We start from the raw sequence: 27,065 nt of genomic DNA, 5'->3' as shown, positions 1-27,065 counted from the left end.
GGCTATGGTACCCATCCGTGAGGGCTTAGACGAAGCCCTAACATCAAAATTAAAGCAAATATTTTGCAATTTTGATTTTTATTACACAATATTATCATACTTTTATCCATGGCTTTTACTTATTTACAGTAGTATTGGAACATTCGTATTTTTCAATACCGACATTCAATATACCTACCGGACGTCTTACCCAACAGGTCACGGACGAGTCGAAAGCTGCGCGATTCCTCCAACTAGCAATTAAAATTCCTTGAGGCTCTGGACCTCATGTCTCAAAATAAGCGGCGGTTACTAAATGCCGGACTTTCGTATTCTTCAAATTACATTTTTTCTAAGTAACAACTAGCAATTAAAATTCCTTGAGGTTTGGACCTCATGTCTCAAAATAAGCGGCGGTTACTAAATGCCGGACTTTCGTTTCTTCAAATTACATTTTTTCTAAGTGACAACTAGCAGTTAAAATTCTTTGAGGTTTGGACCTCATGTCTCAAAATAAGCGGCGGTTACTAAAGGCCGGACTTTCGTATTCTTCAAATTACATTTTGATTACACTATCACCGGGTGCAAATTGTCACGTGTCTACATTTGTTGTCTCGCTCTAGCGTCTCCCGTCTCGCTCGCGGTCGCCGACCGGGTCGTTGACCCGCCGAAATTCGTCGAGGTCAACGCACGACCAAGTTGAATGCACTAACAAACGGACCGATTTAGATTGAGCTGTTTCAGCTTGTAGTGGTGTATCGAATCAGGTGTCCGGTTGATCGGTTGCTCCTATTAAATGAAAATGTAGGCTTCGCCATTTTTTTTTTGTTTTTTTTTTTTTTATCGTCATTCGCATTTCGAACTTCCTTTTTATCTGTGATTGATGATGTAAGGTATAATCTATGAAAATTTAAATTTGTTCTTAAAAGAAAAAACAAAAAACAGGCAATGGGAATCAAATCGCAATTAATATATATATATATCGACGCTTGAAAGGCAAACGTGACTAAGCGACAATAACTGATTTGTACATAAATGATAGGCAATAACCAAATTCGATGCGCAAAAAAAAATTATTTCTAGGTCTATTAAAATCATTTCAATCCTACAGCTAGATTCGTTAAAATATAATTTTTTTCAGGTATTTGTCATGTATATTTTAAATTAATTTCAACTTTCAATTAGTCTACTGTAAAGTTCACGCATTGTCGCTTAGTCACTTTTGCCTTTCAAGCGTCGATATCCATTTTAATGTTATAAATGTGAAAATGTGTTTGTTTGTTTGTTTGATTTACTATCACGCGAAAACGAAGCAATGGACTTATATGATTTTTTTAAGGCGAAAGCAATGTATGTGTGACGTAGGCTACCTTTTATTGTAAAACATCTCATTCTCGCGAGAGACTCCATTAATACCTCCTGTTAATGTCAGTGTTAGTAAATTCTCTCAAGTTGAGCCCGTGAGCTCACCTAACGGTATGTGTGTGGCTGGAATAGCGCCTTAGGCTGACCTTCGAATCCTAAGGTCAACTGGAGACTGCCTTTTTTTATTGCTTACATGGGTGGACGAGCTCACAGCCCACCTGGTGTTAAGTGATTACAGGAGCCCATAGATATCTACAACGTAAATGCGCCACCCACCTTGAGATATCAGTTCTAAGGTCGTAGTATAGTTACAACGGCTGCCCCACCCTTCAAACCGAAACGCATTACTTCTTCACGGCAGAAATAGGCAGGGCGGTGGTACCTGCCCGCGCGGACTCACAAGAGGTCCTACCCACCAGTAAAATGTCTATGGTACGCTAAGAGCTTACAAATCTATCTACCCTCTGTATTTCGTGGTGATACTACTGCAACCCGATTATCTACCCCAAAAATTCATTCACCGTCAGTTCTTCTAAGCTTTGGCAGGGTGGTGGTTTCAAGCCTTCAGTATTCCAAGGCTTACTGATCTGACGTCACGTATGTAAATAGTTATGTGAATATAATCTTCACTTACCATCCGATGATACAGTGCGCGGAAAATCCAACCCGCAAAATAAACTATACGATCTAGATTTTATGTGTTGGTTGCAGCGTTGTTGATGTCCATGGGCACTATCCAACGCTAGACGGACCGCAAACTAAGATCTAAAAAAAAAAGCGTCACTAACAGCGGTGAGGGATGACCGCATTTCATCACTTACCGCCGACCGGGTCGTGGGTCCGTCCCAAAAAAACAAAGTAATTGTGGCAAAGTTCAGGGTACAAGTAAAGCTCCACGTTCTGATTTAAGGGTGTTCAACCCCTCAGAACGACCCCGTCAGAGCAGTTTTAATGTGTTCTTAAAGAAGGACACGTTAAAACAGTTTTACGGGCAGCCAAGCTTAGTGCTCGTTTGGCGTTAAGGGTCACTTTTGAGTGGCCGGAGTCTCGATAATGGAGCGCATGAACATCGCGGCAGAAATAGGCGGGATTGCGGCACTTTATTACAGAGATTATTAGAATATTACAAGATTTATTAAATTCTATGGTTCGCATTGTAATCGAATTTTATTTACCACGATTTTAAGGAGAAATTCACTTTGCCATATAATTACTGCCATATATTACATTATAATTACGCATTACTGCTTCACGGCAGAAATAGGCAGGGTGGTGGTACCTACCCGCGCGGACTCACAAGAGGTCCTACCACCAATACTTAGCATCGGGTAAGCTGTATTCTAGCTTCGGAAGGAAAAATCTAGAATGCGTCGAGCTATAGGTCATAGTCCAGGTTTCAATCGGCTCTTTCAATTTTGTGTACACCATCATCGTGTTACACAGTGGAAACTTATTTCAGTAGGTTTAGTTTCGATGTTTCACGTTATTTGACGTTTCTCCGCGAATAATGCCTCTGAAAGTTGGCTCAGCTGTTCATTCTAACGGTAGGCACGGTAGGCATTGCTGATGTCCACGGGCGACGGTTGCCACTCACCATCAACCGACCGTATGCTCATCTGCCTAGAAGGCCAATAAAAAAATAATTAAAAAAAAAAAATTATAAATTTTAATCAATATTACATCATATTTAGTCATCTCCATTAGCATATTATTATACACCTGATTGTATACTAATAGATATTAGTTTAATATTAATTGTAGTGTTTTATCTGATATCAACACTTGACTATATAGTATAGCATAGAATAAAAACTTGTCACATCAGTCTCTGACATTTCTGCAACCTACTGCCGAATGGAGGACGTATTTTGTAGTGTGACAGCTGTCACTGTCACTAACGTCATTTCTCGAAGTGTCAATCAATGCTGTGACAGAAATAGTGTAGTAATCTGTTTGTGGGTCACGTGAAATGTATTAGATAGGAAGATGTTGTTAAAAATTAGCAACGAACCAAATTACGGTCCATTAGTTGAAATGTTGAATGAGTGGGTTCGTGTTTTATAATTTTAATTAATGGGGTCGCGAGCGGACATTCGAATGCCTTATCCACTTTGAGACATGAGGTCAAGCCTCAAATGTTTTGAATAACGGCTGGCTTATTCTTTACTGCTTCGCGGCCGAAATGAGCGAGATTTTAGTACTTATCCGTGCAAGCTCACTATAGGCCTTGCGATCAGTAAGTTAGATGATGCTTTCATACTGATGACCCTAGGAGAGAAAGAGAGAGAGAATATATTTTACTACACACCAAAAAATAACATTAAAAAAAAGAACATTCAACAATTAGATACATTTGTACAGCAGGCGGTTTTATCGCTAAAAGCGATCTCTTCCAGACAACCGTTTAATTAACGGAAACTCTGGAAAATATTAAGATGCAGCAAGTATGTTGCGGTGTTATACTAATAATACATAATACAAGTTAAGATGATGTATAAGCACGTTCGGATTCCCAAACGACCCTATCTGGTGGTAGGACCTCTTAAGAGTCCGCGCGGGTAGGTGCCTATTTCAGCCGTGAAGCAGTAATGCGTTTCGGCTTGTAGGGGCAGCCGTTGTAACTATACTGAGATCTTAGAACTCATATCTCAAACTGGGTGGCAGCATTTACGTTGTAGATGTCTATGGGCTTCAGTAAACACTTAACACCAGGTGGGCTGTGAGCTCGTCCACACATCTAAGCAATAAAAAAAAATCTACAACGAGTAACTGGAAAATCGGTCTTACTGCTATTAATTTGCACTATGTCACGGGTCAACGCACGGCCGCGGGTTGAATGTGCCAAAATATTTTTACGCCAATTTATCTTGAGCCGTCCGTCGGTTCCCGATAGCGACGAGGCAACCGCGTGTTGTCTTAGGTTATTGTGTATTCGCGTTTAAAATATTAAATAACTTTACGGCCCCATACACGGAGAATGAAAAAAACAAAAAACTTAATTAAACTGTTTATTGAGGTAACCAGCGATGTCGTAAACAAAGCTTCAAACGATTTTAAAGACTTTTCTTTATGTCATCGTCGAGAGTGGCCCACGGACACCTGTTAAGCGGAACCCAAAGCCCTTACACACTGGAGGCCTTATCAATATCTCCCCTGAAGAAGGCGTTTTTTTTTATTTGCTTCGTGGACGAGCTCACAGCGCACCTGGTGTTAAGTGGTTACTGGAGCCCATAGACATCTACAACGTAAATGCGCCACCCACCTTGAAATATAAGTTCTAAGGTCTCAAGTATAGTTACAACGGCTGCCCCGCCCTTCAAACCTAAACGCATTACTGCTTCACGGCAGAAATAGGCAGGGCGGTGGTACCTACCCGCGCGGACTCACAAGAGATCCTACCGCCGTTTGCTTTCATTTTCTTTAATTTCCAATCAGTTCAGTAGTTTTGGAGCCTATTTGAAAACAAACAAACATTTCTTGTTTATTATTATTTTAATTATAATAATAAATAATATTAGTATAGAAAAGTAGAACTAACACGACTCTGGAATACACATACAGAAACCTACCACATAGTAACCATCCCCATCAGGCGCAACAGGCGTAGTGGCAAAAAGTATACATAGATACATAACCAAATTGGAAGCAAATATAAACATACACATACAAAAACAATCAGCCATACACACATGCACAATAATAAGTAAAGTTTTGGGTGGATACAGTTTTTATAAATTCAAAGGAATCCGAACCTCCTCTTCCCAGAAGGTTTCAGGGCGGGAGCTAGGAACTAAACCGAGTCAAGAAAGAACTCGAGAGAAAACTTTTATTATTATTATTATAACCTTTATTCAGACAGTATTTTTTTTATTTTTTTTTTATTGCTTAGATGGATGGACGAGCTCACAGCCCACCTGGTGTTAAGTGGTTACTGGAGCCCATAGACATCTACAACGTAAATGCGCCACCCACCTCGAGATATAAGTTCTAAGGTCTCAGTATAGTTACAACGGCTACCCCACCCTTCGAACCGAAACGCATTACTGCTTCACGGCGGAAATAGGCGGGGTGGTGGTACCTACCCGTCCGGACTCTCAAGAGGTCCTACCACCAGTGAGTATTTCATTTACATATCTTAATTTTCTTTTTGTTAACAATGTCATTTTTTATATACTTTATATATTAAAGTCTTAACTCTATCCTTAACTATTTAGCATCGATAGCGCCGTCTGTATGTCATTTATTGACAAAGGCCTCCGCCAACCTTTTCCATTCTACTCTGTCTTTGGCAGTTCTTTCCATAAATCTCCTGCTATGTCATATGAAGAGGGAAAGTGGTAGACCATCCAGAAGATGGGGGGATGATATTAAAGCCGTAGAGAAAACTTAGTATAGATTAAAAAAAAATTACTATTTTAAAAATATTTTTTTATTATTAATTTACTTTATCTATACTATCTATACTAATATTATAAAGAGGAAAGGTTTGTTTGTTTGTTTGTTTCGAATAGGCTCCGAAACTACTGGACCGATTTGAAAAATTCTTTTTCCATTAGAAGCCGACATTGTCCCTGATGAACATAGGCTACTTTTTTTTATTTTTTTTTTATTTTTTGTTTTTTTGTTTTCATGTGTGTTTTAATGTTTCCGAAGCGAAGCGAGGGCGGGTCGCTAGTTTATTATAAAAAAAGAACACAATATTCCTAACCTAAAAGTACATGTTATAAAAGTACATATTACCCGCAACATGCTTCGTCATATTACAGAAATAGAGTTATCAGCAACATGCTTCGTCAAAAAGTACAATGCTTACCTTTCAGCTGCAAGCGTCGTCATAAGATAAATTGTTTAAATCACATCGCGAATGGCCTCGCGCGTCCCAAACGTCAAATTCGCGTTCCACCTGAGCCGGTTCGGTGTACCCCTCCTTTGCGGCGGGTCGGCTCCGCTGACACATTTCCAGTTAGCGAGGGCGATCACCCGGCACAGACATCGAACTCGCGACGCCGACCCGTATATGACCTACACAACCAAATCGACTAATGATACAACAGATTGAAAGATTTGAATTGATCTCCGAAAGGGGATGGGAGAGTCAGCCGCGTGAGGCTTATTAACTAAAGGGCCATTTGCCAATACAACTGAGATTCCGACTTATAACTCGGTGGCATCACCGTAATATAATAAAAAATACACAGTATTTTAACGTCTGATAATAACTGGGAGCAAATCATGCACGCTCATTCGTCAATTTAGGATTGCCTGTGTTATGGGTATCAGAGACTGATAAACATACTTATATATTTATTTATTTATTCAACTTCATGCACAAAGGTACAATGGCTTAACGCCTGAGGCATTCTCTACCAGTCAACCAAGGGTGGTGTAGAAAATCCTGGGGTAGGTGTATTGCGAAAATAACAAAATTAATAATAATATTACATACATATACAAACACATACACGGTATACCTTTTTTCTATTTTTTATTTCTTAGATGGGTGGACGAGATCACAGCCCACCTGGTGGTAATTGATTACTGGAGCCCATAGACATCTACGACGTAAATGCGCCACCCACCTTGAGATATAAGTTCTAAGGTCTGAGGTATAGTTACAACGGCTGCCCCGCCCTTCAAACCGAAACGCATTACTGCTTCACGGCAGAAATAGGCAGGGCGGTGGTACCCACCCGCGCGGACTCACAAGAGGTCCTACCACCAGTAATTACGTAAATTATAATTTTAAGAACATCGATCTGTGGATGCTGACAACCGTTTTCCGGGAGGAAACTTCTATATTAACACAGCAATTATTGTACGCGTCGCTCTATGGCCAGTCAAATATAAATTATGACTAGCTGATGTCCGCGACTCCGTCCGCCTGAAATAGTTACTTTGGTATGACGCTTAATTTTACCCCCCACTTCATTTACATAGAAAGTGAAGATATTTTTTAATTATAGAATGCTAAGGAGCTATTTAAGCCCCCTATTTTGAAACATTCTTTATTGGTGCTCCAATTGTATTGGCCTTACCGTGATGTTATATAGCCTATAGCCTTCCTCAATAAATGGGCTATCTAACACTGAAAGAATTTTTCAAATCGGACCGGCAGTTCCTGAGATTAGCGCGTTCAAACAAACAAACTCTTCAGCTTTACAATATTAGTATAGATATCATTTTTGAAGAAGCTTATAACTTTAAAGAAGCAGGAACTATACTGAGACCTTGAACTCATGTCTCAAGGTAGGTTTTTTTTTAATGCCCGTGCAGGCAGACGAGCATGCGGCCCACCTGATGGTAAGTGGTTACCGTCGCTCATGGACGTCAGCAAAGCCAGGGGCAAAACCAAGCCGCCGCCTACCGCTGCTGGTGGCGGCATTCTAGATGTCTATGGGCTCCGGTAACCACTTAACACCAGGTAGGCTATGAGCTCGTCCACAAATCGAAGCAACCTAGTTACTGGCGGCGGTGGGTCTGTTGAATCCGGGTAGGTACCGCCGCCCTGCCTGTTTTTGCCACGAAGCTGCTTTGCTATTGAGATGTGGACCTCATGTCTCAATGAGGCACGTTATGATGTCACTTTAAAGGAAGAGGGAGACCTGAGAAAAAATGGATGAATTGCGTGAAAGACGGTATGTGTAAGAGGGGAGTGAGCGAAGAAATGGTATATGATAGAGGAGTATGGAAGGAGAAAACATGTTGCGCCGACCCCAGGTGACTGGGAGAAGGGTAGGATAATGATGAGGTAGTGTTGTAAGGAATAGAATGACCCCGTCATTTCCTTCTATCATCTCACCACCGGCAAACAGATTGGAATCGATACACAGGTACTAGTTATTATTGTGTTCTATTTAATCGATTCTAGAATATTCTACGTAGTTATTAGTGATACCCGTGAATATGAAATATTTGGAAGTCCCCTATATTCTTTATGTAGGGTAGATTAGATTGTTCTAAGCGCACAGTATCACTTAATTGGAACTCTACCATAAAGTTCATAAAAATAGCCAAGGAAAACTATCTAGTTTCGATGCGTATAAAAGGTTCACAGCTCCTGAACTATAAATCGGATTTTGCCAAATGAGGAGTCGTCCGATCAGTATTAGTATTTTAAAAAAAAAAAGTTCTCCGACTTCAAGCCTACTCGATTTCGTTGAGAAGATTAATGTTATAACGGTAAACGAGATATTTATTCAAATTAAGAATAATGAGATTCGTTTTTCGTTGATCATAAAAATAATTACCGCCAGTTCGTTTATAAATAGAACGGCGCCAGCGGAAATTGGCTCTAAAAATAACTTTGTACGTATACAACAAAAGAGTTTTAAAAAAGGAATATCATATATATGCATTACAAACATTATGGAACGTATGAAAACAAAACAAAAAAAAGAATTCATTTTTAAATTTGGCAACATTGTAATAATAATACTTCAATAAATTTGAAATACGATAAAATTCGTAAATGGAATGCGTAAGCGCATCGCGAACGCGAGACGAAGTGCATGCGCATGAAAAACGTTTTGAAAAAGGAACGTTAGTCACCTGTAGTATACAGTGTTTCGCACAGCGCGGCCGTGTGCGTGGCTCGACGTGCGCAAGTTCAGCGACCTCGGCTGCGCAGTGGGGCAGACGTTGACCCACCACGTGGGCCGCGGTAGGAACAGGCCGCGTCTTATCGTGAACGCAGCTTCCCGGTTCGTGGCGTGTTTTTTTTGAATTGCGAACTTGGATCGTGTTTTTTTTTTCTTTTAGAACAAATTTAAAACATTGCGAATTTTTTTCGAATTCTAAACTTTGAGCGGGAATTTGTTTCTGTTTTTAAATTTCGAATTGCAATCAATCTTTATTTAGACTTAACTAGATGATTACCGAGCTTTGCGCGTTTTTTTTTTGATAACGCCATCTTGTTTTGTTTTTAAAGCGGTTAGTTGCCCTCAATTAAGAAAAATAGTATTATTATTCGACAATAGATGTCGGGAAGAGTTGATTATTGAAAACACGAATAAAACAACATTTTCTGAAAATAAATCGTAGCTAGATCGATTTATCGCCCCCGAAATCGCCTGTATACTAAATTTTATGAGAATCGTTGGAGCCGTTTCCGAGATTCAGATATATATACAAGAATTGCTCGTTTAAAGGTATAAGATAGGTTCTTTTTTTTTTTTTAAATATTGTTTTTATGAAATACTCGTAGTCGTTGCAAGGTGTTCAAATACTGAACGCGGGTTCCGCCATTTTGTCGCTATTAATCAAATGATAAATCATTATTACTAAAAATGTGCGTTCGGGCAGGTGTGACATTTGCACCTGTGTCGTTTTGAATGAATATATTTTTTTGTAATCGATTTTATATATTTTGAATACAAAATTCCCTAAGTATAACTGTGGATTTTAATAATTTTTTTTACCAAATTAGTTGGTTGAACAATTTGCGAGTTGGACGAGCTGGTAACATCATATCGTTCACCACCGCGAATTACTTATGCTTTTCTTTAACTGCCCGTCTGATTTACCTAGTTTTGTCATCATTTGTTTGTTAATGTATGTTTTAGCCTTATAGGTCTATTAGAAATAGATTCATTCACAGTATCTTCGAATTCGTCTTTCCCATGGTTTACTAGATATTCCAGCGCCTTCATTTCCGATCCTGCGAAAAGAATGGAAAGCAGTCGACGTCGCCCAAAACACGTCATTTCGGATCCTCCCGATTCACTAACGGTGCTTCTAGGTTCCTCAAGCACCGGTCATCGTTCTCGTCGAACCCGTCGCTTGCGACGAAGGGCTCGACGAGCAAATTAACCCTCAGACACAGCCCACTGAGTTTCTCGCCGGATCTTCTCAGTGGGTCGCGTTTCCGATCCGGTGGTAGATTCTGCGAAACACGGCTCTTGCTAGGGTTCGTGTTAGCAACGTCGTCGGGTTTGAGCCCCGTGAGCTCACCTACTAGTTAAGGTTACGCTGGAATAGCCTCTCAAGGCTACCAGCTTAGGTAGGGAAAAAAAAAAACCAGCGCCTTAATAAATATAGAAGAAAAAGGTATAAAAAGAAAAATCGACATAATTATTTCAGTGCGCTCAGTCAAAGGATTAAGATCGAGTGACCCGTGAGCTCATCTAGTCATCTAGGTACTCATAATAGCAAATAGAAAAAAAAATCCTTTAAATATTAATTTGTACTTAAGCGTATTTACTCTTTATACATGTCAACTTTTTTTTCTTTTTCTTAAATGTATGGACCAGCTCACGTTCCCAGCGTGACGTGAAGCTGTTGCCCATGGACATCGACAGCCGACATCTTGAGAAACGATTTTTAGAGCCTCAGTTTTATAGTACTTGGTGTCTGGGTTCGAATCGATCGTACGTCATCAAAGGGTTTGAGATATATATTAAATAATACTATAGAGTTAAATATCGAGTGATTGTTCAAACTTCGTAGACCGGTCTATTGGGCTCGACTAAGCTCAGTCCAGTCCTGGAGATGGTACCGGGGCAAACATGTTGATAACCCTATGATGGGTAGACTCATCTTTTTTTTATATACGGCACTTGGTTTCTTGAGGAAGCAATTGTTATCAGTTGCGAGTTTATAAAAATGTTCAGTTTAATAAATATATTGCTATTATGAGAAGTGATATGGAGAGAAAAGAGATGAAGTTGATTTATTTGAGACTTTAATCAATGTCCTTTATTGCTTAGATGGGTGGACGAGCTCACAGCCCACCTGGTGTTAAGTGGTTACTGGAGCCCGTAGACATCTACAACGTAACTGCCGTCACCCACCTTAAGATATGAGTTCTAAGATCTCAAATAAGAGTTATTACATATATTTAACGCGAGGAATTAACGAGGTATGTTAAAAAGTCAGACGAGAAGAACCGGGTCACTTTATTAACTCGCGCCTTTATTGTAACCTATATAATTCAGGACTAGCTTGGTTCTTATACGTCAAGACCAAAATACAATATGGATAATGATCGTGCTATAAAGCTTAAAAGCGCTGAAAGAAAGCAACTGGTGGAAATTCTGTCTTGTCGGTTCCAACGAATCCACTTTCGATGCCTTTAGGACCCTCAAGCAGCGGTCTCCGTCCTCGGCGAAGTCCTTGACGAGTGAATTAACCCATAGACACAGCCCACTGAGTTTCTCGCCGGATCTTCTCAGTGGATCGCGATCCGATTTGATAGTAGATTCAGCGAAGCACTGCTCTTGCTAGGGCTAGTGTTAGCAAATTGTCTCAGGTTGAGACGGTGAGCTCACCTATCCGTCCGCGCTTAGCTGGAATAGCCCCTTAGACCAGTGTTTCCCAACCTTTTTTGTGACATGCCCCACTGTAACATTTCTAAAATTTTTATACACCACCCGTACATCATTTTTAACATTAAAGAACTGATTTGTTCACTTAGCAAACATATTAAATAGGTTTTAGGAAGAAATCATTATGAAATTGTTATAAAAAAATATTAATATTTCAGAACATATAATAAAAAACTGATATTGAAATTTAAAATAATTTTAATACAGATTTTCTATATTAATTTAGTGCGATTGCCTCCCTTAATTATCAGATTGTCCCCTTGTGGCGCATGGGCCCCACTTTGGGAAACACCGCCTTAGACTATCAGCGAATAGGTAGGCAAAATTCATACGTTCGAAAAATGAAACTAAGAATGTTGTTCGCATCACTAAAAACGCCACTACAAGAAATAGGGCGTTTCCTTCACGGTCGTATGTACATAATATTATGAAAACGTTCGAATTTCAAATGAGGCGGAAGGCGGAAAAAAAAACAACAACAATTTTCTAGAATAATCTCGAAACGCCCGGAAGTGCGCGTGGTGGTTGGATACGAAAATTTTCGAATGTTTTTTTTTTTTTTCGTTTTTTTTTTTTTTGTTTAAAATTCGAATGCAATTCGCGAACGGCGCCCCGGTGGATAGACGAGTGCCGTTGAACCGTTTCGGGGGTCATCGTCCGAACGTCGAACCTTCGGCAATTGTGAGCCGAGATAACACCGGGCCGTATCGATCGGCGATTTATTAGTCGCCGTGACGTTTCCAACCGGATTCGTCGCCCAAGAAGGTACCGTCACGGGATATTCGATCAGTCTCCTCCTGAAAATGCCCATGACAGTACCCGCTTACCGTCACACGGGCCGTACGCTCGTCTGCCTTCAAGGACAATAAATGGAAAATCGTGAAGACGTTTCTCATTGCAATAGCGTCACGATCACCGTTTCCCATCGACACTGTTATTAACAGCAATAATACAAAACGTATGAAACTTAATAATTAGTTGTGTAGTTGCTAGGCAGTGGCTTGACTCTGTCCCTGGCATTGCTGACGTCCATGGGCGACGGTGATCACTCATCATCAGGCGGGCTGCATGCTCGTCTGCTTACGCCGGCAATAGAAAAAAAAACTAACTGAAGTCTTTAAATACGCCACTGATTTTTAACACAATACCCAATACATTGCCCCCGCTTCGAGCTTCCATTCTTAAGCTTCCTCTCTTTTTAATGGTCATTGACTTCCACCCCGTGTTCACCCCGGAATCTGACCCTGAATGAACTTCAACGAAATCGACGCAGTTATGTAAGATCCTCCCGGTGACCTCGTGAAAGGGTCACTTTAGTTCACGCACATCGTTCCATAGTTCGTTGGACGCGGTCGCGAACTGCGCTGTCAAAATTTGAAATTCGAACACACCTATTATCCTCCTCCTACTGTGTAGGTAGGTACGTTAATTTGAATATTTGAATTTCGTATTCGTTCCTGGAATCGGTTCTCGAAGCGGGATTCGATATTCGAATGGGTTCGTTCGTTATGTTGTCAGCAAGTGAAACAGCAAATTATTTTTTGTTGTTTCTTTTATTAAACGCTTATATTGTAACTACACACATACACAGACACACACACAAACAAACAACTTCTATTCTTCTATAACGCGAAAAGAAAATTTCCCCAAAATTCTCTTACAACACGGCACTTGTACAACGCGATAACGAGTTTTTTTTTATTGCTTAGATGGGTTGACGAGCTCACAGCCCACCTGGTGTTAAGTGGTTACTGGAGCCCATAGACATCTAGAACGTAAATGCGCCACCCACCTTTGAGATATAAGTTCTAAGGTCTCGGTATAGTTACAACGGCTGGTCCGCCCTTCAAACCGAAACGCATTACTGCTTCACGGCAGAAATAAGCAGGATAGTGGTACTTACCCATGCGGATTTACAAGAGGTCCTACCACCAGTAAAGATAACTGTTTATTTTATATGTATAATAGGTAAAACAATACATACAGGCATAGTTGAGATGTTTCATTCAGAAAAATTACTCTCCTTTTTGTTACTGGCTTCTAATCGCATATAACGCGGTTTGGTACAACGCGGGACGTTGTAGGAACTTATCCACCGCGTTATAGGGAGGTTACTTATACATCTAATAAATAAACCGGACCTTCAAATTCGCACCGGTATTGTTAGTCGGTTTGATTAGCCTCTGGTCATGTCTAATACAATTTGACCTACGAGGGAGCTTAGCCAAATGGAAATTTTCATCGTCACTCTCTTTCTCTCTCTCTTGGTCTGGCCTTAGGGTCAATATGTAAATTTCCTGATTTTTTTAGCGAAATCGGTCCAGCCGTTTCAGAGTCTATAGGAAATAAAGAAACATCGACTATTATCAGAATCTATACTAATATATAAATCTACAGTGGTTTTTACGGATGTTCCGTTATAACTATTGAACCGTACATCCCATTGACTTGAAACTTGGTATCCATGTAGAAAACACACGTACTTAATGGATAGGCTAATATTTATATGAGTGTTGGACTCCCTACACTAGTTGCGGGGGCGTTAATGATGAGAATCTTTGTGGGGGTGAGAATTAATAATGTTAATTTTAAATGCCCAGCGAAGCGGACGGGTACAGCTAGTTATATATAAAGATATGTGTATAATATATATACTTTTTTGCTTACAAGCATTAAGCTCCCAATTCTCAAAGATGCCGGCGGCACTAAAGCTGTCCATGCGCCGCTCGACGCTGAGCGAATCGTGAGGTCTTTTGGCTCTTTATCACAAAAAAATGTATACTTAATTTTAATAAACTTTTCTTGTATTTTCTCACAGCAATGTGTACAGTATTATATTAGGATTTACGCCTAGTCATTACAAAATATAACTAGATTCGTAAGCTTACGTTTTTGAGTCGTTCTCTCGAATTATGTTGCAATTGAAATTGAAATATGGACTTGTTCGGAAAATCCCTGTATAAAAAAAATGTGTAAATTTTTCTTTTATTTTTTTTATTGCTTAGATGGGTGGACGAGCTCACAGCCCACCTGCTGTTAAGTGGTTACTAGAGCTCATAGACATCTACGACGTAAATGTGCCACCCACCTTGAGATATAAGTTCTAAGGTCTCAAGTATAGTTGCAACGGCTGCCCCACCCTTCAAACCGAAACGCATTACTGCTTCACGGCAGAAATAGGCAGGGTGGTGGTACATACCCGTGCGGACTCTCAAGAGGTCCTACCACCAGTACAAGAGGTTCTAACACCAGTACAAGAGGTCCTACCATCAGCTATCGAACAAAACGCGTATGGAAGTAAGCCGCCTGGCCCTTTAGCCGAACCAAACGCCTTAGTTTTCAAATCCAATATAAACTTGTAGTTTTTATCAAAATTATAGCCTTTTGAAATATCTTAAAAAAACTAGACGGTCCTCCTCCGTGCGTCGTATTCCTCAGTTCTGAGGGTCGTGACCTTTACTGAGCACTTTTGTCCGGACTATGTTCTTCCATTCACTTCTGTCCTCCGCGCAGTGGATAGCGACATTGATGCTGGATTCCAAAGTCGTCTTGATCTGATCGGACCAGCGCATGGGACTACGCCCCCTAGGCCTCTTTCCTTCCACTTTGCCGGTGATGAGAAGTCTTTCGAGATTGTCACCCTTTTTTCTCGCAACATGACCGAAAAACTCTAAAATCCTACGTAGGCAAATGGTGGAGAGTCTTAAGGAGACGCCTAGTTCTTCCAGGATTGATGCGTTTGTCCGATGCGCCGTCCAGGGAATCCGCAGCATTTTCCTCCAGCACCACATCTCAAACGCGTCGATCCGACTTCGATCAGCCTTCTTCAGAGTCCATGTCTCCGCCCCATATAAGAAAATAGAAAACACAAGACTTGTTACAAGTTTACGCTTGGTTTTTATGGAGATGTTTCTATCGAACCAGATGCTATCAAGCTGAGACATGGCAGTTTTTGCTATCCCGATACGTCTTCGAATCTCAGGCTCGCACGATCCAGTATTCGCAATCATGGAGCCCAGGTATATGAATCTTTCTGTTGTTTCAAGATGCAGTGACCCCGTGTGCTCCAGTTTGTTCATGCGGTCTATTACCATCACTTGTGTTTTGGATCGGTTAATGGGAAGACCAAGTTCGAGGCTAATTTTTTCAAGCTTGCTCATGAGAGCAGCCATCTCGCTTTCATTAGCCGCGAGAAGAGTGGTGTCGTCGGCGTATCGGAGGTTGGTCAATTTTACTCCACCAATGGTAACTCCACCATCCCAGCCTTCACAAGTCCGTCTCATGATATACTCTCCATAGATATTGAAAAGGACTGGAGATAATATGCAGCCTTGCCTTACGCCCTTCCTAAATTTAAAGGGGGCAGAGATTGTTTCCTCCACTCTAATGATTCCCTGGTTATTAATGTACAGGTTATGTAGCAGTAGGACCAGATGTTGCGGTACTCCCAATTCTGCTAGTATTTTCCACAGGTGATCCCATTTGACGCAATCAAAGGCTTTACTGTAGTCAATAAAACACATGATCATCGGGGTGCCGAACTCATACGACCTCTCGATAAGCTGCCTGATATTGAGGATTTGTTCACGCGTTCCCTTCCCCCTAACGAAACCGGCTTGCTCCTGGGGGATTTGCCAATCTAGGAAGTGGCGCAAGCGGGTGTTGAGAATGTACAGTAGAACTTTGCTGCAATGGGAGACAAGGGCCAGCGTGCGGTAATTGTCGCACTTCCTTTTTTTTTTTTTTTTTTTTTTTTTTTTTTTTTTTTTTTTTTTTTTTCGGGTAGAGGGCCGAACCTCCTACGAGGTCCCCGCGCAAAAGGGGCGCGCGGGGTATGTGAGACTCAACGGTCTGCATGGTGTTGTGAGCAGACCGCGGGCCCAAGGATTTTAGGACCCACCCACTAAACGACTCCCCTGCACTCTTCCACCTGACGTCCGATCCCCTCCGAGGTCAGAACCCGGATGAGGTAGGGGGGCTACCGCGGTCAACACTACAACCAGACGGCGCGGCTCACCCCAAGGACGCCCAGCCGACGGAGCCTTCGAGGCGAATCGAAGGCTCTGAAACGTCGGCCGTCTCGGTACGGCAGCCCGTCGAATTGTCGCACTTCCTAGTTGATCGTTTTTTTTTTTTTTTTTTTTTTTTTTTTTTTAATTTTATTTAGTTTTTTTTTTAAATTATAGCCTTTTGAAATATCTTAAAAAAAAACTAGACGGTAAAAGTAGCTAATTTTAATCTTCCGTGCAAAATTACGCATTTTATAAATTTTAGTAATGAAAATCTCATGTTGGATACAAATTACTGATTCCCTGACTTTGGCTTGGCCCACCGGCGGACCGCATTGCAACGTATTAATTAATTACAAAAAAGATTATTATCTGAATATTCGAATTCCGCGCTTCGACTGCAGCCTACAACATAACATGTCCGAGCACGCGGCTCTAGATCTCATTATGCAATCTCACGAATGCAACACCGCCGGTTCAATGACACGCGACATGCCATTGTCAAAAGTGACACCTCATAATCTTTCAAACACGCGACATCCATTGTTAGGCATCAAGTGATTTAACAATTTATTTATTATTGCCCTTTGTGGGCAGACGAGCATACGGCCCACCTGATGGTGAGTGGTTACCGTCGCCCATGGACTTCAGCAATGCCAGGGGCAGAGCCAAGCCGCTGCCTACCGCTTAATACTCTCCCCAAAATCGTTTGAAGAAGGACATGTCATAGCGCTCTGGAAACACCGTGGAGGAGAGCTCATTCCATAGCCGGATGGTACGTGGCAAAAAAGACCTCTGGAAACGTACTGTCGATGAACGCAGCGGTTCTAGATAATATGGATGAACTCTGCTCCGATGGCGGGAGGTGAAGGGGATCATCTCAAACAATTCCTCAATGTTTGACCACTACACGTTTTAATCGATGATGATTCTGTGTGTTTAATGTGAGTTTTTAAACGTTCTCGATCGCGTAAAAGTTAACTCAATATTGTATGGAGTTGCAACGTTTGCCTGCGTTTGCCGCTAGGGGCGCTGTTCTAAACTCCATTAAAATTTGAGTTAACTTTTACGCTATCGAGAACGTTAAAAAACTCGCACTAAACACACTGTTATGGCCTTTGTGGGTACCTGGTTATTGTCGCTCTTGGACATCAGCAGTGCAAGCGAAGTGGTTGCCTGGCCCGTCACCACGCACCGTGCATCGGAACAATGGATATGCGAACGTGACCCTCAATTGTCTGGTCTAGACTTTACCACTGCTTAAACACAGTGGTAGCAGTTAGACGCATAAAGACAACACCGAACCAACCACCCAATCATCCAAATCACCCAACCCCAATATCTATAACTATACTTGAGACCTTAGAACTTATATCTCAAGGTGGGCGGCGCATTTACGTTGTAGATGTCTATGGGCTCCAGTGGCCACTTGACACCAGGTTGGCTGTGATCTAGTCAACTCATCTGTACAATAAAAAAATAATTCAAACTTAACACCGAAAACAATGGGTCATTACAAAAAAAAATCGATATTCATCATAAATTAATAATAATAATAATTAGTGAGATGACGTTTTTGGACGTGTCTTCTATTAATGCAAGAATCATTATTAAGGCGATGATACACCGAGCGCAGAACGTAAGTGTATGAAGGGAACAGTTTTAGAAAGAGATTTAAATCTTAAAGCCCATATAAATATGGTTTTAGTTGTCTAAAATTTCATATTAATGTCATTAAAACAAAAAGATTAATCACAAATCGTCGTAGCCATAAAGGCCAATTTTAATGAAATACGTACTCAACATGTGATAGCTGTTGGCAAATCCCGCCCTTTCTGGCTGAGCCCTTGCTTGCCCACCTGTCCTTGTGAAACTGGAAAGGCCTCCGGGCCAACAGTAAACCCTAAATCATAAAAAAAAAACTTAACATGTTGACTGCGTTTTGCGGCTTAAAAAGCGCCATACGCGACAGTCTTCTGATGCAGCATTCATACCTGTGGCCTTCCGCACGATGCTTGAAGCGACAATGTCCAGATTTTTATGGGTGGATCCTTTGCTAGGCTCATCGGGTCTCATATGCACCATAAAGAAGTCCAATCTCACCTCGAAAAGGCCTCATGCGCACTGGCTGAGTCTTCCAACAATGGTCCCGTAGTCAACGTGTTAACAAATGTTCACGATTGAGTTCCACGGTGAAGGAATAACATCGTGCAATCAAAAATCAAACCCGCAAAATTATAATTTGCGTAATTACTAGGGCGTTCTGTTAACCCGCACGGGTAGGTATCACCGCCCTGCCTATTTCTGCCGTGAAGCAGCAACGCCTTCTGGCTTTTAGGGTCGGGCAGCCGTTGTAAATCTGAGACCTTAGAACTCATATCTCGGCATTTACGTTGTAGTTGTCTATGGGCTCCGGTAACCACTTAACACCAAGTGGGTCGTGAGCTCGTCAACCCATCTAAGCAATAAAAGAAGAAAAAAAATAGAACTAACGTTTTAAGGTGAGTGACGGCATCAACATTGTTGATGTCCATTGACTCTCGTAATCACTTAGCACCTAGTGGATTAATAATATTGTGATTAAATATATTTTTATCATCAATAAAACGTAATTTAAAATTTAAAATCATTTATTTATTTATTGTGACAGAAAAGAAAATTGCATAATATTAAACCTCAAAATATTGGGCAGAATCAAAACTTACTTCCCGCTAAGCAACTTAACGTAGGTGTCACCATATTTGATTAGATCTAAATTTCCGTTAGAAATAAACTCATCACCTTGAACCCATAACATTCCGTATCACGAAAAAAAAAAAAAGAAACTAGTTTTTACACAAACACACCGAATCCCTAGTTTACAGATAACACAGCACGTGGTCTCGAATCGATAGGTCATTAGCCCACAAGTGGGAGAGAGACTGGAGATCGTGACGTCACGAGGTGCCTCTCACTCGGTCGCAAGGTCGACTCCCTTCGCTTTTAGGATTCATCACGCTACGCCTCTTCCGGGGTAAACGGTGCCATGTTAAATTCGCGAATTCGATTTTAGAATCGAACCCAATTGGTTACTATCTACCTGATGTGAACATTAAGAAGTTTTTATTATGACTAAATGTAATTAAAAACGCAATATGACACAACTGCATGCGGTGAGCTGCGCGAGTTCAAACTTCGAACACACAAATGTGTGTTCGAAGTTTATTTGTTGTGAGGTTGTCAACATTTTTCCGGGGTCAACGAACTGTTAACGTAAATCGTATTACCACATTAACGAACAAAATAAAACATTTAGATTTCGAATTTCGAATTTGTTAAAAAACAGTAGGTACTAATATTATAATTTGAACGTGGAATTACGGGAATTCCATTAGTGTTGTCGATAACCGAGGATTATTGTAATTTTTTTAAATATGATTATCAAAAAAGTTTGAAGAAATATTTCAAAAAAAAAAAAAACGCTGGAGTTTAGCATCGATTGCCAAAAATTTCGCTAGTCTGGTAAAGCGGCAGAATAATATCGCTCCGCGATTCTACATTCGAAACTAGAGTTCAACAGCATTTCACCGAAATCTACTTTGTTTGGGTCCTCGGGTCAACGAACCGGTGTGACGCCTGTGAGTCTGTGTGCGCGCGCCGCTGTGTCCGCACACGCCGACGCACGCACACACAGCCGGCACGCCTTGCGTACAACGCGCCTAATGGGCAACTTTGTCTCTTAATTACACGGTAACCGTACGCATTTTTCGACTAATAATTATTTATTTCGGACGTGTGCGTCAGCCGTCGGTGGGTCGCGAAGGAATTCTCCCTTAACTATGAAAACTGAAAGGTTTTCGTCCGAACTCCGCGCGGGGCGACTGAACTATCACTATGAGCTAAGTTGATTATTCGGCTCGAGTGAAAAAAAAATATATAATTTTTTCGTGAGCCTCGCCGAAGATTCGTCAATGCGTCAGTAACGTTCGGGCCGCAGTGCCGTCAACATCCTCCGACTTGCCAGTTGTCGTCGCGAGTCAGACTTGTGCACAACCTTATAGTACAAAAATTACAACGTACAAATTTTTTTCTCTTTGCAGCCAGTGAGGTGATCGCAACTTGTTTTTTTTTTTTTGTTTTTTTTTTTTTTTAACTGAAGTGGACAGTGCCTCGAGTGCTACAGTGAACGGGATCGGTTTTCCATTTACGTAAACGGAACGTGGTGGCGTCTAAACGTGTTCCAAATTTAAAATTTCAAATATCTAGTGACCGACGTAAATTCGATATATTGAGATTTTGGTACTGATCGAACGGCTCCGTTCGGTCGGCTAAAATCGTTCTCTTTTCAAACTTCGAATTGGCACTCTAACAGCTCTATTTTTTTTATTTTGATTCGTTTAAATTCTTTTTTTAAATCAAAATAAATCCTTCCCTCTGCTTTGGTTTTCTCTTTACAGATTTTGTGTAACTTTCGAGTTATATTCAAAGCAAAAGCTGTAGTGGAAACAAGTGAACACAGTAAACAAATAAAACACAGTGCCTTATGATATATAATGTTTTGAGACGAGAGCGAAACATAAAAAACAGAATCACGGAGACAAAATGCCAAAAAACTTGCTACTCTTCAAAAAGATAATACCAGAAATAAATTTCGCTAAAAGGAATCTCACATCGCCGCTCGGCCGGAATATATTTATCAGTTAAACGACCGGCGCTGGTGAAACGCAAGTCAACAAAGTTGAAGAAACAATCCGGGCAGTGCCATAAAGTTTTCTCCAAGATAAACCTTATGGTGACATAAACAAAAACAAAAAAAAAAAATACAACCGCAAAACAGTTGCCTTAACGACATAGTCGATATTAAAAAAAAAAAAAAAAACAAACACAAACACAAAATCAAAAAAGGAACACCGAATAGTGATACTAGTGCATAGCCGCGATGCGAATTCGATTCGCGAAAAACAACCACTGGCCGAAAATAACCTAAAAAGGTTTCTTTACTGACTTAGACAATTGAATTTCGTACGATGAATAACAACCAGTTTCCGGAGCTGTTTGGATCTCAATGGCCTCCGGACCAGCACGGGGGCCACTCCTCGGCCTCGACGATGCTGCATCAGCAGTCGCTTCCTCAAGGAATGCAGCTGAAAAGGGAACCTCACACCGACATCGGTGTCGGGATGCACAATCAAATGGGAATGGACATCACTTCCGGTTCCGTAGCGGACAGCACCTCGCCGCCGCCGGGCAGCAGCGACGGCATCTTCGGCTCATCGATATCGGGCATGTTCATGGATAAAAAAGCCGCTAATTCTATAAGAGGTATTCCTTTTTTTTTTGTTCTGTTTAAGCTCCGGCCACACTGACACATTTCGTACAAATATAAAGGACATTGACCTAGAGTCTAGAGATTGAGGAAAACGCTTTGTATATAGTTCAAACGTTACCCTATCTTTGTGGTATCTAAATTCATTCATCAAATAGAAATTATCGGTCCGGCTCGGTGTGTCGTTGACCTGTGCTACTGAAAATCGGACGTCTTGTAATATGCCCTAAGACGGTTCGTGCGGGCCGCTCGTGTGAACTATCCTCTGGTTCATATTCTACGTTACGTGACATCGCCGCAGCGTGTCCCCATATCGTACCACATAAGGACCTGGTATGAGTTTCAACCCTCCTTGGGGGTGCTACTGTTGGCACAAGACGGAAGATAACTGAACCATTACTTTAATAGGTAAGGCAGTCCAACAGTGACCATCTAGACTGCCAATTATGATGATTGTATATTAGGATCTATATCTTTTGATTATTATTTTTTGTTTTAGTCGAATTGCACACAGCATTTACAACAATTGTAGACAGTAACTATTACAACGGACCACTAATTAAGATTGTTGTCTATTTTATTGGTGGGAGATTTACCGGTCTGAGTCTAGTAAAGTCCTAAGTGGCTTCCATTAGTCAAAATATTAAGTCGACTCTTTCAAACTCCACAGTCTAGATGGCGTCTTCTTCGTTGCTTAGCGTTCTTCTGATTGGCTAACGAACTTTATGTTGATTTTGAATATGGAAAGAGCAAAGAATGTCATTTAAAAATCCATTTATTTTTTTCTTATATTTCTCTGTTTTAAATAAATCGGTTATATGCGCAACCCTTGACAAATAAGATACATTTGTTTACACGCTTATCGGATGCACGGTTAATAAAAAATATTGACTCACAAAGTCCGTTCTTTTTCAATAGATAAGATCGTTAATTTATTTTATTATTTTGTCGCGGTGACAAGCTTGAGAAGTAACTAGGTTTTTTCTGACAATACTAATAGTAGCGCGTAATGGTGTACGTACCCATTGGATTTCTCGCCGGATCTTCACAGTGGTCCGGTGGTAGATTCAGCGAAGTACTGCTCTTGCTAGGGCTAGTGTTAGTAAATTCTCTCAGGTTGAATCCGTGAGCTCACCTACCCGTCCGGACGTATCTGGAATAGCCTGTTAGGATACCAGCGAATAGGTAGAGGAAAACGTGTCCGAACTTAACGTGCTCGTCATAGAATAGCGTATTAACAATAGACATTGCTTGTAACTCGTTCAAAGCTAAATGTAGTTTTAGTCTGTACCGTAAATCAATCATTAAGTAAATGTAATTGTAATGCATACGGAACAATGGAGTGTCGATGACCTAGTATAGTAGGTTTGGCGGTAGTCAGTATTTATGAACTACACAATGCAATTAAGGATTTGACCTAACGTCGCAAGGTGGTATTGACGTTTGTCGTTTCTATGGACTCTGGTCATCGTCTCATTCGGGTCCTGAATTCGGCTGCTGGTGTACAGGATAACACATACGTGTCGTTATATCTGAATTGTTATCGAACATAAGGTACCAATCGTGAAAAAACTTGTAGCTACATTAATGTCGTGTAGATTGGAGTGTGCAAATGAATGGCTTGCGGACTTTTCGAACAATTTTCGCGCATACAAACGCAAGGGGGGACGGAATATCTTATTTCTTATGAGAAATAACTTCACGGGGCTTAGCCTTTTTGAAAATTTAACATAAAATACCAGATAACTAAATCATTTCTTATATTGGACACTGAATTATCGCAACGCCGTATTAAAAAGACTGACTTTTCATTTTTATTTAACGTTTATGTTTCATGCCTTCAGTGAGCTAACGGTTGACAACCTTCTCGTAATACGCGTGTAATACTGACGTTGTTATTGGCACGGCGACGTACGTACATGAAACCTAGCGCTGGTTCATCTCACAGCGTTACATAATTAGTTATTGTCCGAGAATTTTGCGACAGAAGAGGCTATTTTAGAAGCTAGTATATGTTCCGTACATTTAAAATGCCATCACACCTAATATGTCAAAGGTTTCCCGTTATATTACATCTGGGTAGCGTTGCTGTAATTTGGCTGAAGCATCAAAAGGGCTGTGTGACGTTTAACTAAGTAACGCCCATAATAAGCTAATAGCTTAACCATCGATATAGCGAAAATTACTTAAAGTCGCGCCAAACCAAAGTGCGCTCATTGCCCAAGAGCATTGAGTATCTTTTTAAAAAGATAAATAATTATCGTGTCCCGAATACATTTCGAATGTTTGTGCCCCAAATTCAATAATGATACTTCGCAATTAACCTAAGTCTTTGTTCTATTCGTGTTAATTGCACAAAAATTTGGGTTACTGCAGCGCTTAGATCGGCTAGTGACACGTTTTGTGCTGCGCTGGGTTTTTCCGGTGGTTTTTTCTAAAGATCAACGTGAACAGTCTTCTGGAAAATTCCAGAAAATGTATATCGAGATGTGAAAAGCTATTTTTAGACATTTCGCTTGATATGCGACATTTATCTTTGTTATTAAAGGTGCGTTATATTTGGTATTAGCAACAACAGTTCGATGTTTTTAATTTTAATTTTAAATTGTTTTAATTTTTTTTATTTTAGACTTTAATTGGCCCTCCTGTAAAGTTGCAAAAATATCGCTTAAACCAAATACCTTTTCACCCCTCGTAAGGTTTTTTTGTTGTTACTGTATTGGACTTGTGTGTGTTGGTTCGGTGTTCTTTGAACAATCCTGTTTTCTGGATTGTCTAATCAGAACTGGCGGACTGTTATTGAAATCAGACGTCCTTGCCTTCATTGTGGTGTCAATGTACGAGGGAGCTAAACGCATTGAGCATTCATTTTCAAATGAATATAAACCTAAATACAATGTTGCGTAAATTCTATTTTCATCGGAATTTTCACCCGAGCAAGAAGATATTATCCGTTATTCTACCAATCAAACATTACCGGTAATGACACGAATTTTGTACGGAAAGGTCATAAACGACACTAGTGAATTTGTCAACTACGTAAATTACGTACAAACGAAATTGATTCCAATTTCCAATAAGTTAAAAGCGATAATCTCCTGTATTTTTTTTCGTGGTAGACTCTTGACTGAAATTAAGCAGGGAAGTAGCAATATCACGTGTATTTCTTATGCAATAAGCATTATTATTGTGTGCACGTAACTGAAGCACAGAATGTTAGCACGTGTAGGTTTGGGACGAGGTTAATGCACTCGCGGCTCGCCTTTGCACTTTGACTTGTCACTTGTACTCATAGGTGTCACTAGACAGTTAGCGCACTGGCAGCTTGTTTAATTAATACTAATTAATGTATTTAGAAAACTTCAAGTGGGGCCATTTTGTATTTTAAGACTTATATATCGTTAGATAGGGTCTCATATCCAAACTAGCTGTGGTTGATGATCGCAGCCTCTTGAGGTCACCTCTTGAGAATATTATAACCAAAGATTTGCAATAGTTACGGGGAAACCACTGAATATTCGAAATCACGAAATGTGACGTCACTGCAGACAGAGTAAATAGCCTTGAAATAAAAAACCAGAGGATTGAACTCGCCGATGCTAATGCTACTCTATTTACAAAATATATTTAGCCCAAACAGTACTTTTTTTATTGGTCTGATGGGTGGACAAGCTCACAGCCCACCTGGTGTTAAGTGGTTACTGGAGCCCATAGACATCTACGAAGTAAATGCGCCACCCACCTTGAGATATAAGTTCTAAGGTCTCAAGTATAGTTACCACGACTGCCCCACCCTTCAAACCGAAACGCATTACTGCTTCACGGCACAAATAGGCGGGGTGGTAGTACCTACCCGCGTGAACTCACAAGAGGGTCTACCGCCAGTAAAACCGTCTGATAACATTTTAATTTCATTATTGTAAGTTAAGTCTTCGATAAACACTTAACACCAGGTCGCGAATATACACCAATACTTGAAAGACTGTACCGCGATTTAAAATCATACTCTATTCGTAGTTTAGAATATTAAAAATAAGACTCGATGAGAATAAATTTCTTGTAAATTTCGGCCTCGTCCCGAAAGGAGGCCGAAAGTGTTCGCGCACATCACTATAGTTCAAGGTCGGAGTTGATTCAACTGACACGGCGCGGCGCATCGGAAGAACGACCGAACATTTTTAATTTTAAATTAAGAACAAAACTATTCTTATCTCTTTTTAACTTTAGAACGTCTCGATGAGATATTTGTTAGCGCCATTGATATTGTTTTTTTTTGTACTAGAAGCCCTAAAACTTCGAACCCGTTTTGTTTATATTTTTAATTTTTTTTTTCATTCATCTTTACCTATTTTAACGTAATAGGGCTCAAAAATAGAAAACGCGTAAGAAATTGTTTGAAAAAACTGTTTCAACAGTTTTACAGTTCGTACGTAAATAGAACTAAAATCTAACGGAAATAAGGGTCAGCATCTCGTTCTAAAGACAAATGACCTTGACATAATTAAAAACGGAGAACGGGGTTAATCTTACGTTTTCGGGGTCAACGAACCGTGCCACGTTCAACATTCACAATACTAAGCCTGACCCAGTATATTAGTAGTACTGTCTGAACAATATCTATAGGTGCATACATAGTGGTCAATACGAAAACACCAGAAATTTACATGAAAACCTCAGATGTTCTAGCAAATAATATGTTCTATGTCATCTAAAAGTATGAATTCCGTTAATAAAAAAAAAACAAAAAAAAAAGACATTTTGTATTTAGAATGTAATTTGAAGTGTAGGTAGGTAATGGAAACGGTTTTTTCAAATTAGGAATCGTGTAGTACATCGCCCCGGCGGCATCGGGTCGTCGACCCGTGACATCACGGTGACGTCACGCATAGCTGTCACTTTTATTTTAGGGCGCGTTCTAAAACTAATGAGCGCGCTTGTGAGCGGCGGTAAAGCAGGACACTCGCGGGCGAACAAGTGCCGTCGAGCCAACATGGACGGTTACGGGAAACACGCAACTGGGAAATGTATTACTTTTTCGATTTATTTTTTTCTTTTTTTCTTTTTCTTAAATATTTTTTTTGCTAC

The 27,065-nt window shown here is 40.5% G+C and overlaps 1 protein-coding gene across 8 annotated transcripts in view; it reads left to right on the top strand.

The window, feature by feature from the left end:
- Hr3 (hormone receptor 3) overlaps positions 1 to 27,065 on the top strand; it is a 148,016-nt gene that overhangs the window by 97,194 nt on the left and 23,757 nt on the right. The window contains exons 2-3 of one of the 8 annotated variants that reach the window (XM_012696365.4): positions 20,755 to 20,762; positions 21,112 to 21,976. In XM_012696365.4, coding sequence (XP_012551819.1) covers positions 21,682 to 21,976 — 295 coding nt within the window. In that variant the 5' untranslated portion in view covers positions 20,755 to 20,762; positions 21,112 to 21,681. 8 annotated transcript variants of the gene reach the window in all.

This window comes from Bombyx mori, chromosome 2, assembly GCF_030269925.1.
Source record: "Bombyx mori chromosome 2, ASM3026992v2".
NCBI classification, from domain to species: Eukaryota; Metazoa; Arthropoda; class Insecta; order Lepidoptera; family Bombycidae; genus Bombyx; species Bombyx mori.
This window is presented reverse-complemented; position numbering and strand designations above follow the sequence as displayed.